Source organism: Cryptomeria japonica, chromosome 4 (assembly GCF_030272615.1).
Source record: "Cryptomeria japonica chromosome 4, Sugi_1.0, whole genome shotgun sequence".
NCBI classification, from domain to species: Eukaryota; Viridiplantae; Streptophyta; class Pinopsida; order Cupressales; family Cupressaceae; genus Cryptomeria; species Cryptomeria japonica.
In genome coordinates, this window is record NC_081408.1 from 700,134,196 (window position 1) to 700,159,681 (window position 25,486).

The 25,486-nt window shown below is 37.9% G+C and overlaps 1 protein-coding gene across 2 annotated transcripts in view; it reads right to left on the bottom strand.

Annotated features, from left to right (window-relative positions):
* Positions 1-2,649: 2,649 nt before the first annotated feature.
* Positions 2,650-25,486, bottom strand: part of LOC131071677 (uncharacterized) — a 72,757-nt gene continuing 49,920 nt past the window's right edge. For both annotated transcript variants that reach the window (XM_058007615.2, XM_058007614.2), the window contains 8 exons: positions 6,766-6,858; positions 5,842-6,573; positions 5,383-5,746; positions 5,206-5,274; positions 4,615-4,671; positions 4,358-4,510; positions 3,783-4,141; positions 2,650-3,641 (listed from right to left, as the gene is read on the bottom strand). In XM_058007615.2, the coding sequence (XP_057863598.2) occupies positions 2,868-3,641; positions 3,783-4,141; positions 4,358-4,510; positions 4,615-4,671; positions 5,206-5,274; positions 5,383-5,746; positions 5,842-6,573; positions 6,766-6,858 (2,601 nt within the window). In that variant the 3' untranslated portion in view covers positions 2,650-2,867. The remainder of the gene's footprint in view (positions 3,642-3,782; positions 4,142-4,357; positions 4,511-4,614; positions 4,672-5,205; positions 5,275-5,382; positions 5,747-5,841; positions 6,574-6,765; positions 6,859-25,486) is intronic.

Below are 25,486 nucleotides of genomic sequence, written 5' to 3' on the forward strand. Positions count from 1 at the left end.
ACATGAAAGCACACCACACCTAATACCAATATTTTGACGTGGAAAACTCGGAAAGAAAAAAACCACGATGGGAAACCCTACCCACAATCAGATGAATACTTTGCAGTAGTATTGTGAGTAATTATAATGGGGTCTGCACATGCAAAAAGGCCAATATCCTAGATTGCACTACTCATCACAAAGGGAAGTCTCACTGACTTACATAATCATCGGACTACAATCTGGAAAGCAATGAATTGTGAAAGTAGCATCTACAAATGTTTGATACAGTTCCGATTAAGCATTGATGTTTGCTCTACAATACAAAACCTTTTCAACCTTCTCTTGAATGATATGACCTTGTTCACTCATAAACCACTCTCTAATAATGCAGACTCAACCACCAAAAACCATCGCATATGAAATTACATGAATAAGTCACCTATAAATACAGATCATCAACCTTGTTGAGAAGGTCAGCTAAACCTTAAACCCATAAACCCAAAATTATAAAAGTTACATCACATGATATCACCGGGCCAATATTATGATTTACATTACATAGCTTAATCCTAAATCAAGTAACCAAACAATTATATCCTTCGAGAATTCCACTAAGATCAAAATTCAACATGCTTCACTAGCCAATAGAAACCCTTAGTGAAAGTTTAATTGGATCCAAATAGGACCACCATAATAGCACGCCATCCAATGCAAAGTCACAAAACACTCAAGATATGATCAAGAAGCACCAACAGCATGATAGAAATTGATTGCAAATGCTGGGACCAAAATCCACTATTCAAGTCACCAAATAATGCATACCAGTAAAGATAAAATCTAGTCGGTAAAGGCACAAGCTAATCTAGTAATGATAAACACCAAAAGTGATAACCAAATCATGAACCACCAGAATATAGCAAGCATATAACCATCATAATAAGCATCCAAAACGATTCCGGAGATCTGATCATACCAGATCAGAATCATAGCCAAAACCAAGATGATTACCAAGACTAACCGGGATAGATCTAACCGGGATATTCTCAAACCAGGATACAATGTTGATATCAATGACAACACTTAACCAAATCCAGCATATTGCCAACAGTGTACATACTTTCGAGCCATTAATAATATTACCATCAAGTATAGATTTCCCTTACCAATTATGAATGATATTATGGATTATTTGAATGAAGCTAGTTACTTCATGAAGATAGATTTGAAGAACGGAAATCACTAGATCTAGATTAGAGAAGGAGATGAATGGAAGAAAACCTTCAAAACCAAGGAGGGCTTCTACGAGCCATTAGTCATATCTTTTGGACTAACCAATGGACCAAGCACATTCATGCATCTCATGAATGAGGTATTAAAATATTTTTTGAGAAAATTTGTTGCGTGTTTGCAAGATCATGGGGGTCCAAAAAGTGGCAATGGGAAAAAAATGTGTTTTGAACTTTGCCAAACACTCCAAAAAAATTTCTAACTTTTTGTATGGGTCGAGAAAAAATTAAATTTGATTTGGTAATACCAAACCAAAACCGATATCTGTTAATAATGGATATTCATTATTAGCATATATTTGTTTTGTGACATTATTATTATAATGTCATGTTTTCCAAAATGGATATCCGTTTTGTAAACCAAAATGAATATAAGTTTTTCTGGGCATAAAAACATACTTTAGTAAAATGGGTATAACTTATTTATTTCTTATCTAGATTTTGATCTTTTATGAGTGTTGGAAAGCTGATTTAAAGATCTACTAAATGGATAAGGTAATTTTATGGGCGTTAGGAATGAGGAGGGTAATTAATAATGGAAATATCAAAACCAATTGGAGGAACTACCAACAATATTATAGAAATCAAAGTGGCTCTGAGGGGTGTAGAGCTAGGGCTGGAAGTAGGAGCAGACAAAATTCACCTAGAAGGTGATTCTTTCATTGTGATTAATGCAATCAGATGGAGCAGTGCATCGAATTGGAAGATGAACAAATGGTTGGAGCCAATCAAAATGTTGATCGATAGCCTCCAGGTGTTTAAACTCGGCCACATATACAGTGAATGGAATGATGTGGCATATGAGTTGGCCAAGCATGTTGCTGAGAGAAATTAGGTCAGAGGGATAAAATCATTAGATGCCTTTTGTACTTGTCCTACAATTATTAGTAATATAGATTAGGAACACTACTTATTCGAAGGGCACAAGGGAAATAAAAAGAGTGTTTGGATATGATGGATAGGCAGATACACTCGTGGGAGGGAATGGTCAATGGATGAGAAAAAGGTTGTGACACATGTAGGTAATACCACAAGCAGGGAGGTGGTGATGGAGATGACTAGGATGAGTGATGAAGTGGTAATGACTTGGTGTGAGAACCCACCAAGTCATCATATCGTAATTGTTTCAAATCAAACTTTGGGAAAGAAATAGAGTAAGAGGTTCCTCAATTGTTTTGGATTTTTCTCTCCTATGGTGGCGACATGCCTTAAATGCCTTGGGAATGTGGTAGTATATGGAGAACAAGTTGAGGTTAGTTAATCATGATAATATTTTTATGCAATCTTCTTAAATCATTTTGTAGATGAAATTATTGATAATATTTTTAACAAAAAAATTCATAAGCAAAATTCTAGGCAAGTAAATAGGAGACCAAAAAACTATGGTGAAGCCATGTGTCTTTTTTTTCAATAAGCAGCCACTGCTTATTTCTAGTCCCCCTTTTTTCCAAAGCTTATTTTCAATTTTTAAAATAGGGAAAGATTCCAATTTATCCTTTTCCTTTAATTAGAATTATACATGGGAACACTCCAGCTGCTTAAATTTAAGTAGAAAATGCTCATAAACAGTTTCATGGAAACATGGGGTTAGGTGAGGTCTTAAGCATGTTTGGGCAATGGCCATGGGAGATGTCCAGGCTCGCAGTAGAACCTAAAGTTCTGGAAGGCTTGAATGCCATCCATTGAAACATTGTAGCGGCTCAGTGTTTCTCTCAGCTTCCTCCATTCTTCTCGCTCTTCCTCTTCATCCTTCGCCTTGCTTTTGCGGCTTTTTCTAGCTTTCTGATTCTCCTTAACCGTTGTGCCCTGTTGTAAAGAACTTTCTCCTTTGTTTTCTTCTTCACATGAAATTGAGGAGTCTCTCAGCTGCTTTTCTCGCTCCTCCTCTTTAAAAACTTTCTTGATGATCACTTTCAACATATCCTCCACATCCTTCTCCTCTTGTAAAACCTTTTTTATCGCCAACTTCAAGCAATCTTCCCGTTCCTTATGCTTTTCCTTTCCTTTCTTGGAGCTCTGAAGCCCCTTTATTTTTAGGGAGTATCCTCGTTTCTTCTCCCTTTCTTCTTTTAAAACCTTTCTTATCATATCCTTGAGATAATCCTCTCTCCTTGAATCCTCATCCTTTGGAGTTGATCTCGTGGGCAGGCTGCCACTTTTCTTGTCCACTTCGCTAATAATGGTATCTTCCTTCTTTTTTGTGGCGATATCTCCCTGAAAACTGTCACTATTCTTGTCAGCTGGCCACCTCTCATCAATATAATGTTCAACGATCTCTCTCAGCGAAGGCCCACTATTCTCCTCTGCAACTTCCCCCTTCTGAATATCATTTACTGTAACCGACTTTCTTAGAACCCCAAGGTCGTGCCAATTCTGCATCAGTGCATACAAAGAATATTTATTTTTTGTTATCAAAGCTAAAATTTTGAATTGAAGGATATATATAAATTACCGCTCGCCCTTCAAGCGAACACAATTGAGGTGGGATTAAATAAAACTGTAACCCTATCTTACTTGTACAAGAGTTGTTATGAGGTGCTTCCATTGCCAGCAGACGAAGACCCATGCAATCAGTTGAACCTGCCACCCTTCCAGTGGGATCACTTCTGGGCTTTTAGACAAAATATTCCATGCTAGCCGATGGTACGTCAACAACCATTTCCACTTTCGAGGAAGTTTTCTACTGCGTGTGGATCGAGCATGAAGAAAACAAAACGCATTCTTTTCTCCTTCGGTATACTTAGGGATGAGCATTTCAGTCGTTATTGGGGAGAGATCCATAAGCCTTCTCTCACTCTCAGTCTCTTCTTGCTGTTTCTGAACACTCGCATTCCGATCAATCTCACGAACACCTGCGTTCTGATCATTCTCACCTGAATTCAACACATTTCAAGCCTGTTATTATGTAACCATCTCAAATAAAAATCAATATATTTGCTTTAAGAGTGGTTGATTATAGGCTGCAAAGCTAACCCATTCAGTTTCAGACTAAATGTTGTAAGCAAACAGTATTCCGAAACTCATAGAAAACAAAATTAATATAATAATATAGTAATATATATATATAGCCAGCTAATTTAACTTAGAACCTGCAGCTTGTTCAATGTCGTTTCCCTCGGCTTTCTCACTCGTTGAGAGTTTCCTCTGGTTGCGCCGTCTAGGATTCAAAAATTTTCCGATTGCAGATACAATATTCAGTATGTCATTCCACCGTAGGCCATTATCAGTCTTTGTTCCTTCAACTACGGAGCAAACAAACATTTAAAAATAAATAAAAAATTGTGAGGTGTGATGATACATTGCACAAACATCACCCAAAATGCTGTGTTTTAAATGAAAAATTCACCTGGTTTCCCAATTGTTTCTTCCTGTTCCATATGTTGAAATCCTTTTTGGGTTGTATCTGTACATGGAAGTAATGTTAAATTCACTACTACTGTAAGGTCTAGAGTTAGACCATCAATTCCATATATTATATTCAACTTATTGGAATATTATAATATTTTTTCTCAAACTGCATGAGCAGAAAATTAGGAGGAAATTAAAGTTTTGCATAAGATAACACACACACATATATATACACTATTATCAGAATGTTGTTATTTTTAGCCTATCAAGTCCAGGATCTAGAATCGTCCTGATGTATCTATGACCTCAGTTGATCAAATCATGTAATCAATAAATGAACTTTTGATTTATAAGATTCTATGTTTGATATTTTCAATATTTTGTGTAATTGATTCATCTCAATCCACCATTAAAAAGTGAGCAGGTTATAATTCTATAATCTGAACTCCATATGCTAAAATTAACAACATTCGAATAAATGGTATATCCAGAAGTATCTTATGCAATTTTCTCCTGCTTTTCTCCTCTGGAAAAAATTACTAAAATATTCCAACTCACTCTAAAAGCATTGCAACTGGACTAATTTCACCTTTAATGTCGTGTGTTATTTCTTGTTTAATTCCAGTTTCCGCCTGAAAATTTCTTGTTTTCTCCTCAGCTACAACAAAATTAAAGCGTAAGAAAAATAATGTCATCTGTTGAAAGTGATGCATACAGAACATCCATGGAAAATTAAGATATGAAATGTGTTTTCAGATGTATTTACCTAATTTAGTTTTCGTTGGAATTGAAGTTCCCATTGTAAATTTTGGATTCAGTTTTCTATGCCCATATGTATTGGGTCTTTCATTTTGTGCTTCTGAATCTGTAGTCCCTTTTCTGGTATCTGACATACCTAGCTGGCCCTGTAAAAAATGCTGGGACTCTGAGTTACTAGGGTCGGGTAGGTCTAATGGCAGCTGAATTATCTTCCTTAAATATTTGTCTGCTAAGTCCTGACTGGACTCATTAGGTTTGCTATTCTTGTCCCCAAACTTTCTTATTATAGCTTTTTCGATCATGCTTTTATCCATGCCCAAAATAACATCGATCTCGCAAGCTGCTAAAACCATATTCACTGCCGATAATATCTGCCATTTAAAAGTTCTTAAGAAATTGAAAAAACTGAAGATTAATATTTGAGAACTATAAAAATTGCAAATCGATCTTTTTTATCAAGTTATACCTGCAGAATCACATTTTCTTGGCAACGATCGAGAGCGTCGACGAAGACTACTATCCTGAGATTATCCTTGAATGCAGGGGGCATCTTAGGAATCAGTGTTTTTGCAACATAATTCCCATCCCGAGTAAATGTAATGCAGCACCATATAAATGCAAACACCTTCCACAACCAGGACGGTCTAGAACTGAGTTCATCTTTCAAAAAATTGATATCAAAAATAACCTTCTGATGATAGCCAAGTTGCTGTCTATGGTCTGGGAGACATATATAATCCACGATTTGGGCACTGATTGGCTTCAGAGCAGACACCACTGACTTCACCACAGCCCAAACAAGTACAATCACAAATGCAGGTAGGCTTCCGTATTTAAACTTTTGTATATCTTTATTTTGGGCTCTGTCAAGTAGCAACCATACAATTGTAGTCAACCAGATGACCAGAAATGCTGCAAGAAAGCAGGGGAGAATCAATCCGAAGCAGATACTGTTTCTGCGGGTTGTCCAATTATATCTCCAACTAGTCCTCAGCTTCTGCGCCACCGTCATTGTTGCTTCCAATTCTTTAGTGACTTCTACTGCTAGACCCGCCCATGCCTCGGATTCATTCCTGTATTGCCAGGCATTATAATGTACAGTCAAAATGGAAGATGTAATCCCCTGCATCGAGTCATCCTCCCATGGCACTACACCTGTTCTTTGATTTCTAGATCCACTTTCTTCCTCTGCTTCAAACTGAATCGCAAGACCCAGGACATATAAGAATATGTCAAAAATTGCATACAAATTATGACGGAGGTCATCATCTATTTAAGAAATTTATAGAATAAAAATGTTTTTGAGAAAAAAATTTAAGAAACTAAATGACAATGAAAGCAGGCAAAAATATCAATCACTGATTCAATTCGCTGATGCAAGTCTTCATACCATATCGCGCCTGTCCATAACGGCCAGGGACTTAAAAATGTCATGATATCTGGGTTGATAATTTCCTAAAAAGTCATATAGAGGATCTGTCCCCTGCAGCAATCCGTACAATATTTATCAGTCTTCATTTAAGAACTCTAAATACATCAAGAATGTTGATAATTGATGCCTTTAAATGATATTGCATGAAGTGTAACACTCAGAATCCCTAAGATATTGCATGGAACACAGCACGTAAATTCCATGCACCCTTTAGACAGTTTAAATAACTAGAAGTAGGAGAGTTGTCCACGCAATCTGGATCATAATTGTTTACAGATTTAATAAAGAATAATGTATCACTCAAAATAGTTTACTCATGAAAAAGATTACTTAAGGGTTTCGTATGCAGATCTGTTTTACTGTGCAAATTCTATATAACAGTTGCCCACTGGTGTTGTAATTCGGGCAAGAAAAAACAGAGTATGTCCGAAAAAAATTGAATGAAATAATTGACATTTTTAGTGTCTTTTGCAGAGCACGCAGCTGGTCCGATATTTTGGTAATCTCTCTTATTTGTTTTAATTGCAGCTGTTATTTTTTCTCGATTAAATATTTTCATTGGATGGATAAGAAACAAGCTGTTTTCATAATCTTCATTTGTTATCAAAGCAGATTCTTTTATATGGGTTAAAGATTTAATGGAAAATCATATCAAATTCTCTATCAATTCATCATGTCAAATTCTAACTCTCTATCCATTCTAAAATTTAATAAAAGTGATGATGATCATCGATGCAGAAAAAGATGATTATTTTGAAAGGGAGAGATTTATGGAAGATTGAGTAATGCAGACAATTCTCAGATCCGGCAAATAAACAACTTTTACTCTGTAAACCAGAGGAAATAAGCATAATAAGACAGAAATTGACAAAGATATGGGACTGCATTACCCTTCAAAACACAGTTTCGTAAATCTGAAAATTGCATCCATCAAAAGACCAACTCCTACATTACCAATAATCCCATTTTATTCATTAACAAAAAAAAACCTAAACTCCCTCCTACAAAGACTACCAAGCAACCTCAGTTAAAACTCTTTAGACTATAACATCAACTCTTGATTTCCCTCCTACAAGGATTACAAAGAAATCAACAGTTAAACTGAAAATCACACCCAATTTTAAACTGACTACTAAGCAACAACTAACTCCTACGTGAACATCAGTGAAGAAATAGTTGCATCATTCTCCCCATCTTTCCTCCTAGTTCAAACCCATTTTACATGAATATATCTCAAAAATTAAAACACTAAAAATGTCAACAACCTAACTATTCCATTCTTTTTGTGATGCAGGATTTGCCTTTAATCCTAGGATGCTACTGCAACAAACATCCTCTAGAAGTGTGGGGAAAGATGATAGAAACATCCTTCTGACTCAAAAAAACCCAAGCCATGGTGTTCCCTTCTACCAGATTAGATATCTCTTTAAATCATCACATTTTTTTCTTTCGCTTTCAAACATTTGTTGGGATAGAGATCCTCCTCCCCTACCAATTTATCTTCCTCTTTTTGCAGCGCCTTGAAGGCTTAGGAGTTCTCCTCCATCGAAAATCATCATTGCTCTTTATACCATTAGTATCACTTGCATATAAATTATTTAAAACAAAAATAAAGTTAAAGGAATAAAAATATCGCGGAGGTGCTTTAACCTCTTTTGCATTCTACCATTTAGACATGCTTTCCATTTCGTATTCTATGGGGTGGCCTACTTTCCTTTAGCTCAGGGTAATGTTGTTCACAAGACAAATCTTTTTGGATATTGTCTTTTCTACCATAATTGCACATATCTTTACTCTCTACCTCAATCATCCTTGTTTCTTTCTCATGAAAGTGATGATCTTTTACTCAATTTCCCTCTCTAATGGAATCCTCTAGACATTCTTATTGCCCTTTTTACCATAATTGCACATATATTTACTCTCTACCTAAATCATCCTTGTTTATTTATCATGGAAGTGATTATCTTTTACTCCATTTTCCTCACTAATGGAATCCTCTAGACATTCTTCTAGCTACTTTTGGCAAGTTGTGTTCTCTAAAACCGATAAATATTCATCATGCTCCCAAAGATCTCCATCTCTGTTGCAACTTCCTCTTCAATGTGGAATGCTTCCACTTGTACAACAATTTGGACCTCCTCTTGTGATAGGCTGCATTCCTTCTCATTGTAATCTCTCTACTCTTCTCTCTTTGTATTGTACTCTTCAATGCTTCCCCCCCTTCAGAGTAACACAAATCAACGGCTCCATCCAACTCATTCTCTTTATACTCATCCCATTCATCTATCTCTACTCTTTTGATTCTTGGAATACCTCATTCAAAGTTCTTCTATACATTATATTTCTGCCAAATCTTCAAAGGATTCTATCTTTCCCCATTCTAACAATTCCACTCCTTGTCAAATTTTTGACTCAATGAGTTTCCTCTGAGAATGGCTCATGCCTACAAAGTGAATATTTATTTGACCATTCTTTTTAACCTTTGCACAACTCTTCAATTTCTTTCATGTAGATTTCTTTCTCATTGGCTTTTTTTTGTCGCATGCCTCATAATCTTCCACCATACACCATAACTCCTCCAAATCAAGCTCTAATTGATGCAGCTTCTTTTGTTGGTCTTTGATTTTCTTTTGTCTCTACCTTTGTCCTACTCTTTCTTCGAACTCAATTATTCTCTTTATCACATCATAATATAACTCCATAATCATACCTTTAGCCCCAAAACAAAGCTGCAACTCTCTTCTCCTCTTTTCTTTGGAATGAACAAATTATTGAAAATCTATCAACATTCTATATTTATCCTTCAACTCTTTGAAGAAATTATCACAAATTTGATAAGCACATCTGCAAATTAGCAATCTATGAACTCATACTAAATGAACTAAACTCAGGCAACTACACTTGACAAAATAGATACCAACAAACTCCAACAACATTCCCTTCATCAACATAGTACAATCAAATAGGAAGATGTCAAAAATGAAAAATTAAGCCCCCAAAGAACTCAAACCTTCAACAACTGTTTTATTAAACAAATTCTATTCCACACCATTAACACCTATGAAACAACCACAAATCTCATATTAACTAATGTAGTGTCACCAATTATTTTTTAGCTCATGTCTTTCTTCTCACAAAGTCTCCATCCCAGCATCTTTTAATTCTCTCGCACCAAACAAATGCAAATTATTCTTAGATCCTACAAGATTAATTAAAACATCTTTTTTATAAGAGTGAAAATAAGCGTAACAAAATAGATACAAACAAAAAGTTGAAACTTTGCTTTGTATTCATTATTTAGAATTGATAATTGCAGTTCTAAAAGATGAAAAACCCCTATGATTCCAACTCCCTTCTTATTTAGAAATATACCCCTAAATCACTTCTTTTAACAGAGACTCAACTCTAAGTTATCTCCAACAGAGATTGGAAGGAACAACAGTCTTAACAAAATAATCAGTCCCTAAATTACTTCCTACGGAGACTACAACATTCTTTTGACATAAAGTTCACTCCTACATAGCCTACAACAACAAGAGTTAGGAAATCCGCTCCCAATCTGATTCCTACATTGAAAGGCAATTTTGCATCGCCAAAATAAATGTAATAGTTAGGTTGTTAAGATTCTTAGAGTTTTGATAGTTGCTGAATGTTCATCTAAAATGAGCTTTGAAGCAGGAGGTTCAAAATTTTAAAAGGAGGAAAGAATGATGCAAACTATTTTGTAACTGTTGTTGTTGAGTAGTCTATGTAGGAATTAGTTTGGGAGTGGAATTCTTAACTGTTGTTGTTGTAGTCTGTGTAGGAGTGAACTTTCTATTTAAAAAGTGTTCTAGTCTCCATAGGAAGTAATTTAGGGACTAATTATTTTATTAAGACTGTTGTCTCTTGCAGTCTCTATTGGAGATAACTTGGAGTACCGAATCTCTATTAAAAGAAGTGATTTACGATATATTTCTAAATAAAAAGGGAATTGGAATCATAGGATTTTTTTAGCTTTTAGAGTTGGCAATATCAATTTTGAATAATGAATACAAAGCAAAATTTTATGATTTTTTGGTATCTTTTCTAATGTGCTTATTTTTGCCAGTTTTTTAATGAATCTTGCAAGGTCTAAGATTAATTTGGATAATTTTGTCTCAGGATGCTACTAAATCAAACATCCAAAAAAGAGTTTGAAATAGATGATAGAACCATCCTTCTAACTTGGAAAACTAAGCCACGGTGTGTCCTTCCACTAGATTAAATATCTCTGCAAATCATTACATTTTTCCTTTTTTTGTTTTCAACCACTTCTTGTAATAGAGATCCTTGTCCTTTGCCAATTGGTCTTCCTCTTTTCCTAGCTCCTTTAAGTCTTAGGAATTCTCTCCCATTGAAAAATATCATTGCTTTTTACACTATTTGTATCATTTGCACATAAATCATTGAAGATAAAAATAAAGAAGCCAATAAAAATTTCTCACAAGCACCTTCACTTCCACATTATGCCCTAAGGCATGCTTACAAGATCTTCTATCATGAGGTCTTTGTTTCTTGGCTTTGCATGATGTTCTTCACAAGTCTCTTTTTCTATTTTATCCTCCTTTGTTGCAAAACAAATGCCTATGTTTTTTATTTCCTTCCTCAATCACCCATGTTCTTACTTTAAGAAAATAATCTCCTACTTCATTTTCACTAATGGGATTCTCACTACTTTTGGCAAATTGTTCTCTCTAAAAGAAATAAATCTTAATCACATATGAGGCTCCCATAGATCTCCATCTCTATCGTAGCTTCCTCTCCAATGTGGATTGCTTCCATTGCTATAACAATTTGGGCCTCCTCTTGTGATAGGTTGCATTCCTTCTCATTGCAGTTTCTCAACTCCCCTCTTTCTGTATTGTAATCTTTAATGCCTTTCTCATCTTCAAGATAATTGTTGACGACTATTTTTGACATACCCACCAACAGTCAGGTAGCCAATGTGAACACTCACCACCTCTCCTGAAAAGCAATGAGTTTAGGAAAACTCACTACTCCAAAGTCTCTATAGTCGGGTCACGACGGTGATGGGCAGCCCAATGGTTGATGTGGTTGTACCTATTAAGGGGTCTGCTGGTTGAAACTAAATCTCGTTGATCATGAATGGCTGAACTTCCTTTATTTTGTATTTTATGATTTAAGATTCTCTGAAAAATAAAATGCGAAGAGTAAAGGGAACAAGAAAACAATAATGAAATCAATTCAATAACAACTTAACAAACTACTCAGTTAGCTCCCTGCAATCCAAGAAATTATCAAATATTATTCAAATTAGCATTCAACAACGGATCTCCAGTAAACCTGCAACATCATCAATTTCACAGACTTATGGAAAAAAATCATCAATATCACCTACCACATTAATTCTCATACACCACTCACGTGCACAATATGATTCATAAAAGAATAAACAAAAGATCAAACCACGTTGCTAATTCCAAATAATAGGCATTACCAAATTACACAGAACAATTTTGTAGAATATAGACGTAGATCAGGCAATCTACAAGTTGCTTCTTGTATTAATTTCAATGAATGTGTAACAAAAATAACTCAACTTCTTAACAATCTACAAAATATTCTAAAAATATCTAACTGGGCCACAAATCATCAATTTGGGGACCGTTACAAATGAATCCAAATTCTCAATTTATAGAAGTTTTCTGCCCTATTATCCAAGAAAGAAATCTAATCTAAATTAAGAACTCAAACTAGGAGTCACAGTTAACTTGCAAGTTTCTGCCTTAATACTCCAATTAACTACTACGAAATGGAGGTTGCATGAGCACTATGAAGACCATGCTGGGTGAGCCAAGCTTTTGTAATCATGCAAAATTTTGCTCAAAACTGGAACGTGTGTTGGAGCTGCAGCTGAAGATATAAATTTGGGAGTCACGCAAAAGGACTGCTATCTTTAGCAACTATGTGCTCATCTTTCACTTTTTAATTAAAGATCTATAATTATCAATAATGCATGTAATAGCTTGAACAGGAGGATCGGCTACATGTTTAATTCTAAATTTGTATTTCTTCAAAACCTTCTTTGCATGCTTCTTTCCTTTCTCTGACTCCCCTACTACCTCTGCCACCTCTTAACATTGGGTAATTATGTATGTATATCTGTCCATAAGAGCGACATCAAACTGAGCCGAAGGTCCCAAATGTTGGGCCTCATATGCATCCCACTGATTCAAAAATTTCTCTTCCTCCATTATCGTGGTGCTGGTTAATCTTAACCCAAAAGCTCCGAGCATATGCTTCACAAAATTCTCATTTTTCAAAATTTCTCTAAGGAGAGGGACTCGGATCTCTGCCATATCCTTCACATACTACTGAAGCATTTCGACCTTCAGTTCCAAAATGTAGGCATAAGATTGCAGGTTCTTGTAGTTGTCTCCTCCTAAGAGATCCTCCTCCATTATTACCTCTTCCCCTAGATGCAGAATTTTATTCAAAATTCGAAACTGCTTATTAAAAATACTTAGCTTCCGTTCCCATTGGGTAGAACAAGAAGCTAATGCAGCTCCGTCTGCTTGTACCACCTCTCGGTATATCCCCATGGTATCCTGCAAAAATAATCTAATTTTTGCTGCATTTATTTGGGCCCATGATTTAGCTGCAGCGGCCACCCATCTCACCTCCACTAATGCCTTCACTTCTCCCTCTAGTAGTGATGAGGTTGACGGTAGGTCATCAGCCCTACAAGAGTCTAGAGGTTTGCTCATTTCTAATAATAACTACTTGTATTGCCCCAGCTGTGCTTTAAGCTCCATGTTGGAGGTATGCTCCTTCTCCATGCACCCCCTGACAACACTAGTGGCTAGTTCTAGAGTATCCATCTCTCCCCACTTTCTTTGTTTACCCAAATTCACTTGGGATACTTGATATCTAGGAGAAGCTTGAACTTCAGCCTAGAGTGGAACTGCCACATCAGCAACCACTTCACCGAAACCCATTCTTGATAAGTGATGTACAATTTTTGGCTTCTTAACCTTTGGGGGCTCCTCCATGATTCCCTGCTGCAATGTCACCTTAGGGAGGTCTGCCTTTCTCTTCTTCTTCTCGAAAGTAAATTCGAGCCACTGTGGTATGTCTTGATCTTTGTCACCTTGATGTGATACTATGTCAATAGTTACGATAAGCACCTCTGCTTCATCCCTCTCTTTTGCATTTGGTTGTTCAAGATCATGAGGTGAAGCGACTTAACGGGCCAGATTTGTTTGGAGAGAAATATTAGTGTTCAGTTGTTGTTGCTTGTGCAACTCTCCTAACTTATCGCTGACTACTATCATTGAATGTTATCTCCTCATCTGCTTCCGCCTCTATTCCACCTTGCTCAGCAGCTATGTCTTTAAAGAGGTCTTCTTGATCTTGAGGAGTTAAGACTAATCTCTCGTTTAGCAGATCTTCTGCTTCATATTGTTCTTTCTCCTCTCCAAGTGGCCGATGTTGCTCAGGATGATCCTCCTCCTAATCTAAATCTAATTCTACATTTCTAATAATCACCTCTTTAGTGCTGGACCTAAATCCTTGTATCCCTAGCTGCCCTATGGTTACATTAACTGATGGTGGTACACGGGCGTTGGTAACTAGAACATTCACAGTAGCTGTTGGAGGAGGTCGAGCGGGCACATCTTCATTTACTTTTATTCCTTCCTCTTTCTCTTGAGTGCCCTCTCTTGTAACCTGCCCTATAGTTGTCCTTGGTGGAAGGAATTTGGCTAGTGGTACTGCTCCTAATCTGTTTGTCACTCTGAGGTCTGTCGCCTTCTTTAACAACTCAGACTCCCTCATCTTCTCACTAAGCTTTCTCATTAGATCCTGATTTCTATCTTGGGGCCCCACTTCTTCATCGGGGTCAGTAGATGTATTCTTTCTTGAGTTTGATCTTGTCTTCCGAGCATACTCCTTATAACCCGTTGACTGAGGTACCCCTGAGGTAGACTTCTTTTGTTTTCCCTTTGAGGCACTTGGCCTGACCCTTTGACTTAGCCATTGTTTGGTCCTATTGATGACCACTTGGGAAATCTTTTCTATATTCACATCCTCATTCACGGACCACCTTATTGGGGAGAGGGCCTTCTTATCAATTTCCAATCCTTTGTAAGCAGCATCTAGCAGATCTCCATCGTCCCTGAGGTCTTTAGGGAGATTGGTCTTGATTTCAAAATCTCTTATCTGTGGTACCGATAACCTATTATAATTTTTCTCTCTTACTTCAAAACTGTCGTGGAGGTTAACCCAAAAATCCTCCAGTCTAGGCTTGTGTCCCTCATATGCCTTAGGCATAGCTTGCTTGAGCTTCCCGTAGGGATCATAGAATTCCCTAGCATAATCAAATTCTTTTAGGTTCAAATCAATGTCTATTTTGTGCTTAGATGATAGGAGGGATTGGAGGCCTAGCAGCTGCCTGATATATTCTAATAAAATAATCCTGTCGTTACAGTATCTTGGGAGCAGCATTGGATTTTCTGTGAATCCATTGACCCTAATGTAGGTGGAGCGTGGGTTTTGGATAGACCAACACACTCACTCTTGGATAATAGCCACAGCCTCCGGGCTAATCCGGTATCTTGTATCTCCCATTAATTTAATTATCACTAGGAAAATGAAGGCATCATTGATTCTTTTGAAATGAGCCTTTGGAATAATATTCCCATACCTTCTTTTATCTTTCTTTATCCCCTAATTGACCCTCCACTTGTAAGCCTGGGAATTTGCTAGCTATCGCGGCCACCTAGATGACATAAGATGTAAAGAAGAATTTAGTAGTCTGGTGGAGCTCCTTCATTTGTTTGCAGATGTTGTCTGAGAGGATCTGAGGCCAATCAAAATATGCTTTCCCACCAAGATAGTAGTCATGAACTGAAAAATCCACGGATGAAAGTGTTTACAATCGGGCTTGCCAAAGGCCTTGCTTAGCATGATAATCAGGTCCCTTTGGGGCTCCTTGAAGTTTGCTCTCAGGATCTTTGGTGCCTTCAGAAATTTTTTCCTCTCTTCCTCCAACCAATTCTCATTCATGTGCCTTTTGTTTACTGTAACTTTGTCATTCCATACCTTTAAGGCCCCCTCTTCAGTTGAGAGGAATATCTCATCTCTGGTTGGGATACCGAACACAAATCCCAGTATGTCAAGGGACAAATCTATGACTGCTTTTCCCTGTGCGTCAGTGCACATTCTGGTGTTAGGGTCGTAAAATTGGGCAATTATCATTATGAACTCAGGTGCTTGCATCGATTCTGGAAAGATGGTCATCTCCTGATCTTTTAATTCTCTTGTGTAGGGCCTCCAATCTTGGCTTGTCCAGCTGGGTTCTAATATTCCTCAATTTCAATATGGCCAATTTCAGTGTAAGTGACCCATTTGACTTGATCATCCAACTTTGTGGCGTAGACCTATCCTTGATAGTGGTATTTCATGGTCGCTAGAAGTCAATCAATATCCTTGCCTCTTTTGCTGGAAGATGAGTCCATCTAACTACTTGAATTTGCAAGAAGAAAGCAAGTTTCAGTTCCTTATCCAAAATATTAAAAATTCATTCACTTCGGGGTTCCGAAGTCCCAAGGTAGGAAATTTTCCTTTTAAAACAGGGTCTGGAACTCCGGGGTTCCGAGCTAGACAACTTTAAAACAGGATTCGGAACTCTGGGCTTCCGGTCTGGGTATGCATGGATGAAGTCTGGAATGTCGGGGTTCGGGGTTCGGGGTTCCGAGCTCGACAGAGAACAAATGATCTGGAACTCTGGGGTTCCGAGGTAAGGAATTTCGGCTCATCTCGGGACTCCGTGGTCCCGAGCCAAATAAAAGATACCCAATAGGACTTTAGAAAGACAACTTATAAAAGGTGGACCTCGAAACTCCGGGGCTCTAGGCTTAGTGGTAGAACTTTCTCACAAAAAAGGATAATTCGGAACACCACAGTTCCGGGGTTCTGGGCTCATCAAAGGTAGGCTCAACCAAAACCACGGAACTCTAGGGTTTAGGGGTTTTGGGCTTAGTGGTAGCACTTTTTTCACAAAAAAGGATAATCCGAAACTTTGGGGTTCCCGGGTTGAGGGCTCATCAAAGGTAGGCTCAACAAAACCCCAGAACTCCAGGGTTTCGGGGTTCCAGGTAGGGAAGAGCAATCAACCCAAAACTCCGGGGTAGGAACTAAGGCATGCGGGGACACGAAAGAAAACAAAAAACAAAAAAGAAGAAAACAAAATAAAACTCGTGACAAAAAGAAAAAAAAGATCTAACCTACAAACAACAAAGAGGGCAAGAAAAATCACGGACCTAGTGAAATAAAATGCCCAAGAACGCAAAGAAAGCTCAAAGGTTCGAAAGATCGCAGTCAGGAGGGAAGGAAGCAAGAGCTCTGAAGGTGGAATGCACAAATGAGCTTCAAAAAGCTCACTATTCAGATTTATACCCCCCCCCCCCCCGCCCCCCCCGAAACTCGTCTGTATGAGCGCTTTAAACAGGACCTCGAGACTCCGGGGTCCAGAGGTTCGGAGCTCGACAACAAAAACACAAAACAAAACAAAACACTTCACCTCATGACTCCGGGACTCCAGGGTTCTGAGGTGAAGAAAAACAAAGCAAGAACACAAGGATACACCTCGAGACTCCGGGGTTGATCAACAAAAAGAAGCAACCGAACACTCAACCTTGGGACTCCGGAGTTCCGGCATTGAGAAAACACAACACACCTCGAGACTTCGGAGTTCTGGAGTTCCGAGGTAAAGAACTCAAAAACACACCTCGAGACTTTGGAGCTCTGAAGTTTCGAGGTGAAGAACACAAAACACAAGACAAAGACCAACCTCGGGACTCTGAAGTGTTACAAGCTAGAGTTTCCGTTGCATCAAAATATCGACCTTTCAATGCTCGATAGAATCACTAGACTTATAGAATCCACAGGAGGTTGTTAAAGCATGTCGCGAATCCCCGCAAGGGACGCTGGACCACTGCCAACAATCCACCTCCCAGCATCACTCGCTGCGGCCTGTGTGATTCGAATCTGTGACCAAGCTTTGATACCACTTGTTACAAGCTAGGGTTTCTGTTGCATCAAAAGATAGACCTTTCAATGCTCGATACAACCACTAGACTTATAGAATCCACAGGAGGTTGTTAAACCATGTCGCGAATCCCCGCGAGGGACGCTGGACCACTGCCAACATGAAGATCTGGGGTTCCGAGGTGGACAAAGCAAAGAAAACAAAAAGGAAAGAAACCTTGGGACTCCGAGACTCTGGGGTTCCAAGGTAAATGAAACAAAAACCAAAAGAACAAAGCAACATAAAGCAAAAACAAGGGACCCACATTTCGACACAAGGAAACTAATGGGGGATAGATATGCAAGGCATAAGAAATGGCAACTATCTGGGAAAAATGACTCTAGGCAATTTAGAACTTCAAAATCTCTGGTTAACCTGACGCCTAAGGCTATTATCATTCAAAAGGGAGTATAAGAGAAAAAAATGAGTAAACCAATGAACAAACAATCAAGTCTAGAACTGAACGTGATTAACTCTTAAGTGTGTGCATATGATTTATTACTCCATCATTTTCAATCATGTCGATAATCGGAGAGAACTGGGCGCAAGCTACGTAGGTGAAGCCAACCAATGTGTTTCGTGCAATGTTATCCTGGGCATAGCTCTGCTGCCAGTCAGGCGTCTATAGCCCCGATAAAGATACCTCTGGTTCCCGTCAAGCAATGCTCCATTGCCAGCCAAGCGTCCATAGCCCCGATGGAGGTTACTTGAAACACCCATTTTAATTGCTTTAAGAGGATCATTTCTTTTCTCTCTTTTTTTTTTGAAAACATTATAGAACATAGAATGACCTATTTCCTTAATAACCTTTTAAGCAAATTTTCAAACATTGAAGTCTGATTACTGGGTTGGGAACCATGGTGGATAATGTGAAACATCCTGACTTCGGATTTTTCACTTGAAAACCAGTTTATCCGATATCTTACAAAACTTTTTGATGTATCTTAATGTGATGGTAGTGCTGAGTTTATCAAGCTAGCCTTTTCTAATTGAAGGTCAAAAACTCAAATCATATTTAAACCATTATATACCACCTTGAACGAGTATAGACAAAGGTTTCAAAATTAACCAAATGATAATGAAGTCGTAAATAGAAAAGAGTTGAAGTCTCTCAGAATTTGGCAACATGTTATGCAAAGGAAACCTTCCTTTTAGAATCTTTGAGAACAAATATGTATATCCTGACACAACGAAAAGGAAACAAATGAAACAAAACAAACAAACAAAACAAAAGGGAAACAAGCATGCAGCAAAGAGAAAACACAACAAACATGCAAAAACCCAAACAAGCAACAACAAAACTAACAAAAACAACTAATCTACTATATACAACAAGTCAAGCTTCACTGGGGGTTAATAGAAGTAATGTTTCAGGAATTGACCATTGACGAGAAATGGTGCTTGAGTTCTCCAGTCAAAGAGCTTAACCTAATGGTGTTCTCCCCTAAAATTTCGGCTATTTGGTAAGGAACTAATCACAACCTTTCAAACTTGTGGTTGATCACCTTTCTTCTCCTTGGCCTTGTCCCATAACAGGACTAGGTCAAAGATCCGAAAAGCTTTCACCTTAGCCCTCTTGTCAAACCATCGCTTAACAACGACTTAGTGCTTGGCAAAGTGTTGTAGAGTATTAATCCTTTTTTTGTCGTCTTAATAAATTTAAGAGGCGAACCTCTACCTGATCCTCAATTTCAAGTTCTTTCATTAATTGGAGGACCGGTATTTGTAAGTTGATTGGGAAGATAGGGGTTTGGCCACAAAAAAGCTAATACGGAGAAGTTCCTAGGGTGGCTTTTACTCTGGTTTGATCAACCCATAAGGCATATCACAACTGATTATGCCAATCCTTGGGATTTTTCTCAAGTAGCTTTTTAATGATATCTAGGATGTTCTTTTTCGTAGATTCAGCTACTCTGTTACCTTCCAAGTAGTTGTTGGATGAAAATTTCAATATCACTTTATATTTGTATGACCATTGCATCAACTGTGCAAAAGTAAAAGCAAGACCATTGTCACATACTAGAGAGAATGACATACCAAACCTGGTGATGATGTGGTCTTCGATAAATTTCAAGACTACCCCAATAGTAGCATTTCGACACACAATGGCTTTTGTCCACCGGGTGTAGTAATCGGTTGCAGTAAGAATGAACTTATGTCCTGCAAACAAGTTAGGATTAATAACACCTACGAAATCCAATGACCATTGGGTGAAAGGTCTTACCTCAAACACTGGTTGGAGAGGCATGACAAGATTTCTCTCTCTGGAAGCTGTGGTTTGGCAAGTATGACAATGACGAACATGCTCATGAGTATCCTTAAATATACTAGGCCAATAATATCCAGCCTTCAATATTTGATGTGCAGTGGCATCTGCCGACCCATGACTTGTACCATATTTCCTGTGAAATTCCTCAATCATGTTACGGGCTTCTTGATGATCAAGACACCGAAGGTAAATACCTTCATAATTATTTCTATAAAGTGTCGAATCCTTGATCATATAATTGGCACTTTTGAGCCTTAATGCTCGTCTTTGCGTGGCTGTCAACCCCTCAGGACACCTATTATTCAGCAATATAAATACCAAATCTGTGTACCATGGGTCCTAAGTGAATGACTCCAACGTATACTGTTGGCACTGGATTTGAGGGATGTCAGTTGTGTTGGCTTGATGATGATTGTAATGTATTTATCACTTGTTGTCATTGATGAAACACTCTCACACACATATGATTATATTGACTACCGGTGTAACTTAAATTGTGTACATTGTCAACCGATATACCTTGTGGTTAATCCGTAACCGGTACTTTGTGTCAATTGGTATGTGCATAAGAAACAACCTATGGTTATACTAAGTCGGCATCAAGATGAAGATAAAGATGGAAATCAAGCGGAGATTCAAGGATAACGGTTCATATGTTTTATTCAAATCGGTATTGATTGTTCCAACCGGTATTTGGTTATTTCTATGATGAGTTACCAGCACAGACTACTTGGCGGTTATTTTTGTGATGAGTTATGATCACTTGTCTAGATACACTGCACCTAGGAAATTGTGTCATGATTTCCTTAGGCCGACATAAAATCTGAATGTCTATATATTGACATCTCAGTAAATCTTTTTAAGACGATGGTATGCATGAAGAGAAAAAGTTTTTTGTTGAAGAGTGATAAGTGTTAAGATGAAGAGTGTGTTGAAGAGCAGTGTTGATTGTTCTTAGAAGGATCTGATCGAGCAAGTATTGTGCTACTTAGAACAGATCAAACCATTCTTGTTGTTTTCTAACCATTATAGCAGAATCAAATCCCTTAACCGGGTAAGCTCTAACAAGCTTCAATGTATAAATCCTCTAACAAGGTGATCCATTAGTTTGGATTCTAAAATCCTCCACCGAGGTTACTCATAACAGGGTATAAGCTTCTAATCAAGCTTTGGGATCTCTAACAAGATTCGCTCCTAGTAGAGCACTTTGTAGACCTTAATCAGTCAGTTATCTATTACTACAGATAGTTAACTTGTGAGTTCCATCTCACCGTGGTTTTTACCTATTTGGGTTTTCCACGTATAAACACTTGTGTTATGGTGGATGCTTTACTTTTTGTGGATGTTGTTATATCATTTTGGATTACATGCATTGTGTTTAAAAGATTTGTTAAGTTCATCTATCGGTTAGTGTTTAAAGTAGTTTGGTTTTTGGTGTCACTAATTCACCCCCCCCCCCCTTAGTGCTTTTCAAGTCCATCAATTAGCATCAAGCCTAACTTCTTTGAAGCCTAACCGCTTAGAAGGGAGCCATGAAACCACCATGGGGGACATGAGGTACTTCAAAATGGCTAGACAATGACAAGCTAGCAGAAATGAGCTTGAAAACCTAAGGGTCAAACTGAGAGCTTCTCAAGTCAAAAAGAGAGAGCTAACTGAACAACTATTAGAGATATATGATAATAGTTCTTCAGATGAAGTCAATATTGATGCTTTAGTAGAGGAAGTTGCAAAGTTAAATGGTGAGAAACTAAATCTGAGGAGAGAGCTAGAAGGTCTCACTATTCGCATGAGTCGGGAACTGGAAGCCAAAAGAGCTACTGAAGATCTTATCAAGGAAAGAGATCAAGAGATTACAAAGGTCAAACAGGAAAATGCCACTATGCATGAGCATTTGATTGTTGAAAGAGAAGAAAAGGAGAACCTCTAGCTAGATATTGAACTTGCATCATCTCTGAAAGAGAACCTGTCAAAGCATAATGAAGATCTCACAAAATAGCTTACTGAAGCCAATGAGAAATTGGAGAAGTTCATCAAGAGTTCTACCATGCTGGAAGAACAAATTCAATCACAAAGAATGAAGGGTGATGTCTCTGGACTTGGTTTTCATACAACTAAAAAAGGTGAATCCTCTAGTACAAAGGGCAACAATCCTAAGAACAAATCTGCTCCTAAGATAAAAAAGCCTACCAGTAAGAAGGTCTGTAAACCTGTCTGCTTTTTTTTCCATAAACCTGGTCACACTGCAAATGTTTGTAGAGACAAACCTAACAAAAATGCAAGTTACAATACTAATGCTAGGTATGTGTCCAAGAAGTTTGAAGGTCATTGCTTCACATGTGGAATGTATGGACATAGATGTGTTGAGTGCAGATATGGAGCAAACAATTCTATACCACATATGCATCCAAGACCAAATGGTGACCGGATAAGGAACTTTGATAGCCGGGTAAACCTGAACTAGCAAAGATCCTACAGCAACCGGTTTAGTCCATTTGAGATGGAAAAGGTAACAAATGTTATTTGCACCATATGTAATAACTTTGGTCATGTGGCTATGAACTGTATGTCCTGTTATCATCTATAACAAACCGGGGCACTTAGCAAAATTTTGTAGATCCAGAAACATCAAACCGGTCAACTCTTCTAAAGATCAGAAGGGAAAGCAGAAATTTAATGTTGAAGAAACCAGAGAGGAAATGAATCAAATTTGGAAGAAGAAAAGTGATGAGTCACTTGAAGAAGAAATTGTTCCTTCACCTAGTGAAGAGAACCCTGCACTATTGATAAATGAGCGCAAGGGGTTTCAAGGGAGGTACTCTCGTTGATAGATCTAGGGGGATGGCTCCACTAGTGGAGGGTACGGGGGTTGTGTGCCTTAGCAAGGGTTTGGGGGCAACTCCTCTAAAAGCCAGATTTTATGTATAATTTACCATTCTAAATCTTGACCATTTATCATTAGGTCATAGATCTAATAATGGATATTTTGTCTACTTTTGTTGCCCTAGAAAGAAACCCTCTTTCATGAGGGTATTGTATTATGGCTATGTATTATGATTTATCATGAGAGTTTGATAGTTGTTGTTTTTCCTTTAGATCTTCGTTGGTGATATTCTTGTGAGAAGCTTTCTCTAGTACAAGTATATCATAATGTGTTGTTGATTTCTAAATCATATATTGGGTGGCTTTTGGAGTGTGGGATTTTCCTCTCTAAAGATTTTTCCCAACATAAATCATTGCGTTGTGGTATACATGTTATTTATATTTATATTCTAAATTGATTTGTGAGCAAACAAAAACCTTCATTGAAATAGATTGTGGGTTAAGACAACAGTTAGATCTTCAAAACCTGGTACACCACATCCTAGGATTTATAGATTTATATTTCAAGTTATCCTTCTTCCTTTATCCAATTAGTGTGGTAGTTTTAGGAAATCCATCGATGGAAGCAATTCTCCTTAGAGGCTCATCCTTGTCATTAGTTACCCATAGTTGAGAATATTCCCATGTTTCACAAGATAGTTAAGTTTTAGACATAGCCACGATACAATCCTTCATGACAATAATAATTCCAAAGGAATTCATCACCTCCTAGAAGTTGTTCGAGCATCATAATATATTTCTATAAAGGAGATTCTCTATCAATTTTAAATTTTTTGTTTGCATTCACACCCACTGAACTTGAACTATTGACCACTCTTGTAATTTGATTTTGTTGCTATAAGAAATTATACAGCTTTTTATTAAAAGTAAATAAAATAAATGAAAGCCTATAATACGTACAAACTAACAAAAGTTAAAAATCAAGAGTTTGAAATGAGGAGTGGGAGCGAGAGCAGGAGCAAGAGAAGGGGAGGAGCTAGGATTTTAGGGGAGGTTGCAGAGGAGTCCAAAGATGGCAACAACGATGGTGAGGTTGCACCTCGAATCTGTTTGGCTTCATTTGGCTTGATCCTTTTCCTTTTGTTGGTTATCATTACGTGTTGGGGTGCCTCGCATGAGGGGATGCTTTCTAGTGGTGTTCAATGTGGCGGTTGGAAGCAAGTGTGGTTCATCCTCTTCTTTATTTTATTTAAGCTTTCTTTCCAAAGGATGCTCTTATGTGGGATTCTTTCTTCAATGCCCTTGTGGTCTCTTGATTGTCCTATAGATGAATGCTCCTCTTTCTCATCCGCGTCGAAGTAGTGTAGTGTTTGGATCCTTTGTGCGCAGGTGTCCCTGTTATGGGCTTCACTCAATCTAGACATTTTTTTTCCTCATGGTCTAGTGCTCTTGTTTGGAGCTTGCATTGGTAACTTATGTACCCCTCTGTTTTGTGACTCTGATAGGTTCTCTTCTAGGGTTTGGTGCCTTCCTGGCTTCCTAGGAGAGTTCTTGGTCTCCATGGGAGATTATTTTTTGCCTAATCTTTCACCCCAATGCTTCTCTGGTTTTATCTTTTTCTGGTGGGGCATTGTTGTTTCTTTGGCCCTCTTGTTTTTCTCTCAGTTTATGTTGGAGAGGGACAGGGTTTGGATTTCTTTCTCTCTTTTTTCCCTTTTTACCAATCCTATTGATGTGGATGGCTATTTTTTAGGGGATGAGAGAAGACTTCTGGGCAATGTTGAAAGGAGTTTTTTGGGGATCTTTGATGCCCTGTTTCCTATGGATGGTTGCCTAACTTCCTTCTTCACCATGCTTCTAATTCTCTGTCATTTTTTCCCTGTGGAGGTGGGGTCTTTGGTGGAGTTTACTCATTTGGTGTTTAACAGGTTTGTGCTACAACACTTCTTTGAGATTTTGGGAGCCTTTTTAAAACCCAACACTCTTGCCCTCTTGTTTTTGTCTCAATATCATTGGTTTTCTTTGGCTCTGCCTATTGAGGTGGCCCTTTCTTCTATTGAGGTGGAGATGGCTTGTTCAGGAGATGACCCTTCTTCTATTGAGATGAAGTTGGATATTGTGAGTGATGTTAGGAGATGCTGGTGGAAAGCTGATGGTCAACTATCTCTTGGTTGTAAGGAAAATGAGACTGGTTTGTGTACTGATCTTTCTCCTTCTTCTCCTATTGAGGTGGACTTCTTGAAGGATTTGGTGAACTTTGTGCTGCTCATTCTCAAGATTATGGTTATGGGAGCCTTGTTAAAACCCATTGTTAAGGTTGACAGATCCTAGAAAAACCCTATGATCTTATTTATTTGAGGTCTATGGTGTGTGGATTTGGCCTTCTTCTTTTTCAGCTAGTTCTTTAATGTATAATCTATGAGGCTTGGCTGAGTATTATCTCTGAGGCTAAGCTGAGTATGGGCTGCTGGTTTTCTATGATGTATCTTTTGGCAACATTCTGCTTTGGGTTTCGG